This window comes from Pteropus alecto, unplaced genomic scaffold, assembly GCF_000325575.1.
Source record: "Pteropus alecto unplaced genomic scaffold, ASM32557v1 scaffold98, whole genome shotgun sequence".
NCBI classification, from domain to species: domain Eukaryota; kingdom Metazoa; phylum Chordata; class Mammalia; order Chiroptera; family Pteropodidae; genus Pteropus; species Pteropus alecto.
Window position 1 is genome coordinate 11,051,725 of NW_006443570.1, and position 7,461 is coordinate 11,059,185.

Sequence of the window (7,461 nt, forward strand, 5' to 3'; positions counted from 1 at the left end):
CCCTTCTAGACCAGCAATACTTACTGGGCGACGAGGGTCACCAGGTGGCCCAGGATAAGACCTTGGCTGCTGATCACCAGGACCTACCCTCCGCCATCTTCGGCATCTATGTGCAAGTATCATGGAACATTTTTTAAAACATTTTGGTCTAGAGGAGAAAATGTCTTTTAGGCGATTGACTTACGTATGATGTTGTACAGTGTGCATGTCTGATAAAGGTGTATAAAAGTGTATGATAGTTGTATCTTAATAGAGACAAAGAAAAACTGAGATAATAAAGATATGCTGATGGCATTTTAGGGTGTGACTGAGTGTGAGGGTTGGGGTGGGGGGTGAAGGGCTTCCAGTCAGGGACCTTCTCAAACATACTAAACGATGCCATTTAAGCTGCTGCCCATGCAGTCTAATCTTGACATGACATGGTATAGCAAGGTCACAAAGCCAGAGACAGAAACATTACCCTCTCTGTTGGCCCAGGAAGTGTCTACTCCACCGTTGCCTATCTCAGTGCTTCCTGCCCTCGTGGGCTGGGATGAGCCCTTTCAACCCTGTTTCATCACATCATTTTCCTTCAAAAGGCTTGCAGGTGTTCTCAGTTGCCCATAGGGATGCTTTTCAAATGGTCCTATGCTGGCAATTGGTGATGCCACAGAATAAACAGAGTGCCTCTCTTGGAACATCATTTTTACATAAATAATTGAGGATAAATGTGAGTTTTAGAGGAGGTAAACATGACAGTATTTAGAGTATTGTGATTATTAACATAATTTTAGAGATAATTGTGATTTATATTTGTCTACAGAAGTTGATAGAAATCTTTTTACATATGTTTGTGCAATTCCCTTGTATAAAGAACATCAGCGCAATACTGCTGTCCCTCCCATCTGTCAGGTGGGAGTTGGGGAGGAGAGATCTTTCTCTTTGCAGGGTCGGGCCTCAGGGCACATTTTCCTGAACGATTTGAGAAAAGAATTTTGGAAAAGTGTAACCCAAGGGAATGACTTCTAATACCAGATAACTCAGTTTTGTGTTTAAATGAATGTGTTCTAGATTTTCGATTTGCCGAACTAGAGAAACATGTGTCTTCCCTATCCTATATTTTCTATATCGCGTTGGACTTAGCAAAATTTTACAAGCCATGATACTTAAATTTTAAAAAACCTCCCAAAGATGTCAAGAGATATGTGTACAACAGAAAATTCATATAAATTTTAAAATATGAAACATGAGAGTTCATGGAAATTTTGTATTTGTCCTGGGCTGCATTGAGTTCCCTCTGCAGATGGCCCCATGACAACAGAGGACAGTAGAGAAGGTTTTCTGAAGAAAAGTTTAAGAGGCACTAATTATCTCAGCTTCACTCCAGCTAGGATCATTTGCATGTTTTTCTTCACATTTGCCTCTGAATCTGCATATGATAATTTCTTGTAGTGCACACCTCTCTTCCTTCAACAACGAACCATAAGCTCCTCAAACCTCTGTCATGATGAAGCATCTATTTGTTTACTTAAGATTACTACTCTACTTTTCATACTTTCAAGATTTTTGCCCCCAGATTGATGATCACAGGTATTTGCTGATACGTTTGTTCTTCACTGACTGGTTTGACTGTATTTGTAGAGCCTGTTGTTCGCAAGGCACAATGTTGGGCTCAGCAGGTAGGCATCAGACAAGAAACTCATGGACAAGGACAGCGTGGTACAAAGGGAAAACACCCATTAATGCCTGTAATAGAATATAGGATGTGGTTGGGGAGGTAATTCTGTGAAATCCTTGATAATGTCTTATTTTAATGGAAGGCTGTCCTAAGCTCCATCATACAATGGAAATCAACAATGACTTCATTCAACTCTGACTCTCCAAGGAAAATGATTGAAATTTCATAATTTTTGTTCCGTAGGTTATTCTTTCAGAATTTTAGGAAGATCTCATGGAACCAGAAAACAGCACATGGGTGTCCGAGTTTGTCCTCTTAGGGTTCTCAAAGACCCAGGAGCTCCAGAAATTCCTGTTCCTGGTATTTCTACTTGTCTATGTCACCACCATTGTGGGAAACCTCCTCATCATTGTCACAGCGACGTTTGACTCCCGGCTCCACATGCCCATGTTTTTTCTGCTTCGAAATCTGGCTGTCATAGACCTCTGCTGTTCCACAGTCACTTCTCCAAAGATGCTGGTGGACTTCTTTCATGAGACCAAGACTATCTCCTACCAGGGCTGCATGGCCCAGATCTTCTTCTTCCACCTCTTGGGAGGTGCCACTGTCTTCTTTCTCTCGGTCATGGCTTATGATCGGTACATAGCCATCTCCCGGCCCCTTCACTATGTCACCATCATGAACACTCAATTGTGTGTGGGGCTGGTGCTGGCTGCCTGGGTCGGGGGCTTTGTTCACTCCATTGTCCAGCTGGCCCTGATGCTCCCATTGCCTTTTTGTGGTCCCAATGTCCTGGATAACTTTTACTGTGACATTCCACAAATGTTGAGACTTGCCTGCACAGACACCTCCCTCCTAGAATTCCTTATGATCTCCAATAGTGGGTTGCTGGTTCTTATCTGGTTCCTTCTCCTTCTGATCTCTTATACTGTTATCCTGGTGATGCTGAGGTCCCACTCAGGAAAGGCAAGGAGAAAGGCAGCATCTACTTGCACCACCCACATCATCGTGGTGTCTATGATCTTTATTCCCTGCATCTACATCTACTTCCGGCCCTTCTCCCCCTTCCCATTGGACAAGGCTGTGTCCATCAGCTACACAGTCATGACTCCCATGCTCAACCCCATGATCTACACCCTGAGGAACAAGGAGATGCAGGCAGCCATGAAGAGGTTAGGCAGGCGACTAGTGATTTGTAACAGGGAGTATACTTTAAATAGGTTGCATGTAAATGACAAATCTTCTTTCTGAACTTTTGTTTTGCCATGCAAAAAATGGAGGAAGTTTTTATTCACTGAGACAATGAAGATTAAATTAATGTTTCTACATACCTATTCCTTCCTGAGATACTGTGTTAGACACTTTCACACTTTTATCTTATTGTCATAAAACTGACAATGAATATATTATTTTTATATTAAACAGTTTTCCAAATGAGGGCACTTGGAGAGAAATGACTGTCTCAGTGATGAGCAGCAAGTGAATGGCAGAGCTTGGCCAGGCACCTAGTTCTTCTGACTCCCAATTTAGAGACAGGAGATATGAGTGGGATGTGAAACCTGGGTCTCCCACAACCAAAGGGAAAACCTAGAGGGTTCATTGTCAGTGGATCAATATGTGTGGTGAACGGTCAACCGTTTCATACAACTCTGGAGCAGTCACATTTTTCCCTTCTCCTTGCTTCTTTGCCTCATTCCCCATGTGGTATTTAGGAAGTGGTCTCATTTAACACTCTCTAAGTAGTTCCAATGAGGACATTTTCTTTGGATTTGTTCTTTTTTTTTTTTTTTTAATGAAACACCCCTTGGATAACCTGCAGACCATTCTACTCTTCCAATACAGTCTTTAGGTCATTCGAATGATGTGGCTGAGAGGAGGAGGGTGTAGTATTGCTGGAGAATCAAGGCCAGAGAGAGAGGGCCATGTGTATAAGTGTTCCTGATTTGAAGTGGTGATTTCAGTTCAAAGGCTGTCAGATCGGATATTTTGGGCTTTTTCTTTGATTTCCTACACTGGGATGAGAGCTCCTTGAGAGCAGAAGCCATGCTTTATTTACTTTCAAACTCTCCCAGTCCTTTGAACAGTATCTTACACAAAGGGGCATCTGCTTTTCTTACATCTTGTTCTTCACTGTCAAACTCAAAATCTGCTTTTAATTTCTGTCTCTGTATCTTATATTTATCCTTATTCTCTCCATCTTTTTTGAGGTATGCATCACTTTGTAAATGCTTCCGGTAATGTATAATGTTGATTCAAAATAAAAAAGATAATGTAGAAGCTCTTTCGTTGCCTCTTCCCTCTGGCACCCATCTCATCCAAGGAATCAGTCTTTTGGGGTTCTCTCTAAGCCATCGTGGCAACTCTGAGTTTCCCTTTTTCCACTTCTACTGTCCTGTCCCCATTTCACACACTTCTCCCTGTTCACAGTGGACCTATGGAAATGAGAAGAGAGAAAATGGACTTATTGTTTTATTTGATCTGTGTGGTCCTTCAGAACAGCTTTTCCCCTTGTCCATGAAAGTTTTTAAGTAACTGATGATACTTTTTTCATCCTCCAGTTTGTCTCTTCTCTAGATCGAACATCCACATTCCTTCCATGGTCCCCATTGTGACAACTTGCCTAATTCCACCATTCTGGTCATCTCTTCTTTATTTTCTCTCATATGACAACATCTTCTTTAAGATATGATGATGCTCATCATATGACACACTGCTGCGCTGTGTGTGGCATGTGTGAGCTCTTTAGTACACAATGATTATCTCCTTTGAAACAGAATTTTTTTTACCGCAAGTAGCAGAATAACTTCTTGAGTTAACAATTGGCTTAAATAATGAGGATATTATTATTTCACTTATAAAAGAGTAGAAAATAGGCAACCCCAGAGTTGGTGAATTCAGCAGCTGGAACATTTTAGGGCTCTGGATTGGCTGTTCTGAAATTCCTTGCGTTTCCCCTCATGATGACAATATGGCCGCCAAACGTTCAGGCATCGTATCTTTAAATTCAAATGATTTAGCAAGAAGGAAGAGGAGAGGCGTTCCTGTGCTTTTTCTTTTTACCTTTTGTCTTTTTCTCCTTTTATATTTAAAAACAAATAAAACTCCAAATGGTCACATGGAAGAATAAAATTAAAGTAACTTGGGTTCTGTTCTTCTGTCTTTACAATCACTGTGCTTCCTTGTTTACTTTTAATCTACTCTTTTAAAGTAGAGATATGCAGTACTAGAGGCTTAGAGACATGAAGTGTACCCGATTTGAACTTATCAATTCTGTATATGGTATAATGTTTAGGGCAAAGTTCATTTATCTGTATATGAATGTCCAACTGGTGTATCACTGTTTGCTAAAAAAAAAATGTAAATTTTTTCCATTTTATTGTCTTTGCATTCTTCTCAAGAATGCATTGGCCATATTATTTGGGTCTATTTCTAGACTCTCTATTCTATTTCATTGATCTCAGTGTCTATGCCTTCACTAATGCCACACTCTTGATTACTGTGGCTTTAGAGTAGCTCTTAAAATCAAGTTGTGTGATTCCTCCAACCTTATTTGTAAAAATTATTTTGGCTATTCTAGTTATTTTGCATTTCTACATGCGTTTTGGAATCATCTTGTCAATATCTGCTAAAAAATCTGCTGGAATTTTCATTATGTTTGCATTGAAATTATACATCAATTGGCAGAGGATTGTCATCTTAACAATATTGTGTCTTCTCGTTAATGAACACAGTATCTCTCACCATTTGTTTACGTCTTCTTTGATTTCTTTAATCAATATTTTGTAGTTTTCAGTATACTAATTCTATACACATGTTGTTAGATTTATACTTAAGTTCCTCATTTTTTAGAGCAACTTTCTTTAAATGCTTTTCTTTACATCATGATTTTCAATTGTTTCTTGCTAATATACTGCTAACTTGCTAAACTTAGTTATTTTTAGAAATATCTTTTGTAGAGTCCTTGGGAATTTCTATATAAACAATCATGTTTTCCAAGAACATGGATAATAGGTATACTGTTTTTTGTTGTGTGCGTGTTGTGTGTGTGTGTGTGTTTGTTTGTTTTTATTGCTTTAATTTACTGTTTGTGACTGCCAGTATGTGTTGAATAGGACTGGTGTGAGTGAGTATCCTTCCTTTTTTCAATACTTATAACTTCATACACATGAATGCTTAGGCAGGGATCATTAGACATTTTAGGACACCATGCAAGAGAGAGGACTTAGTAGTCTTTCTTGGTCAGTTTGGACTCCTATAACAGAATAGTTCAGACCGGGTGGCTAATAAACAACAGATATTTATTTCTCACAGTTCTGTAGGCTCACAAGTCCAACGTCAAACTGCCAGTAGATTCAGTGTCTAGTGAGGCCAACTTCTTGGCTCATAGACACATGTCTTCTCACTCTGTTCTTACGTGATGGAAGGTGGGTGAGAGATCCCTTTAGAGTCTCTTTCGTAAGGGCACTAATCCCATTCATGAGGCCTCCACTCACATGACCTAATCACCTCCCAAAAGCTCCACCTCCTAATACCATCACATTGGGTTTCAGATTTCAATATATGAATTTTGGGAGAACTCAAACTTTCAGTCCATTACAAAGTTCTTTCATTAACCCTTCACATCCAATTGATGTTTTGGCTGAGACTGGATTAAAGATGGAAAATAACTTTCCACCAAATGTTGGAGGCATTTTTTAGTTTTCCTCTAGCATCCAGTTTGCTCTTGAGAAGTCTCAAGTTCTTCTGCTTCTTGTTATTTTGTGGCTGGGTCCTTCCTTATCTCTGGACGCTTTTAGGAGTTCCTTTTCATTCTTAGCGTTTTGAAATTTTACGGTGAAGTGTTTGGTATGGGTTTTATATCTACTGCTGATATTGGGTGGACCTATTCAAACTGGATAATTTCTTGTATTATTGGTATTTCTTTGATTGTTTTTTTACCTCCACAATTGCCATTTTTGGAGAATTGCTACTGAGTTAATTTCTAAGTCATTTATGTATTCTCCCCACTTGTTTACCACTTCCTAATTTTTTATTCCACATTCAGAGGTAATTTCAACTTTATCTTCTAACCCCTCTGTTGAAGTTTTTACAACTGTAAATATGTTTGAATGACTAATTATATGAACTAGAGGTTGTATTATAAAGATTTCCTAGGTTCCCTGTATCATTTTTATTTTCTTCCCATTCGCTTTTCTATTTATTTTGTTTTTTGCTCTTACATCTTAGAAGCCTTCCTTAAATGCCTATTGATCCTTGATTATCTATATCTATTCAAGAGTAAGGCACTGAAAAGTTAATTGGAACCTCTATGTAGAGGCAGGGCTTTTATATTGATAAACTTCACTTTAGGGGATCAGGAGCTACTTCCCTGACTTTCATTATATCAACTCTCCCATTGCTCCTCCTACTTCTTGTTGTAGAAGCCTTCATCTGCACGTAGTTCTCTTGCATAACGTCTTCCACTGGATCCTCGTCTTTATAAGATAAAATCTGAATTTATTAACCTGGCCCTTAGAAGCTCTCCAAAGTAGGATCCTAGCCCAGTCTCATCTCTCACTGTTCCCCTGTGTTCCAACCTTGCTGAGGTATTCAGGCTTCGTGGAGTGTATGCTGTGTCCTTCCATATCTGGGCCTCTGTTCTCCCTGCCAGAAACATGTTTCTGCCTACACGAACTTCCCCGTCCCCTCCCCGTTCCTTCCCTCCGCCCAAGTCCTTTTAGCTTAACAATGGACAGGGAGAAGTAGATAGCCACAGCATCCACTCATTCCAGAGGAAATTCACATGGAGGAACTTAGATTATTTG

At 39.6% G+C, this 7,461-nt stretch overlaps 1 protein-coding gene across 1 annotated transcript; it reads left to right on the top strand.

Moving 5' to 3' along the window:
• Positions 1 to 1,930: 1,930 nt before the first annotated feature.
• LOC102890127 (olfactory receptor 4D1) lies at positions 1,931 to 2,908 on the top strand. The gene has a single exon (XM_006925141.1). It carries the CDS (start codon positions 1,931 to 1,933, stop codon positions 2,906 to 2,908), a length of 978 nt encoding a protein of 325 aa, XP_006925203.1.
• The last annotated feature ends 4,553 nt before the right edge of the window (positions 2,909 to 7,461 follow it).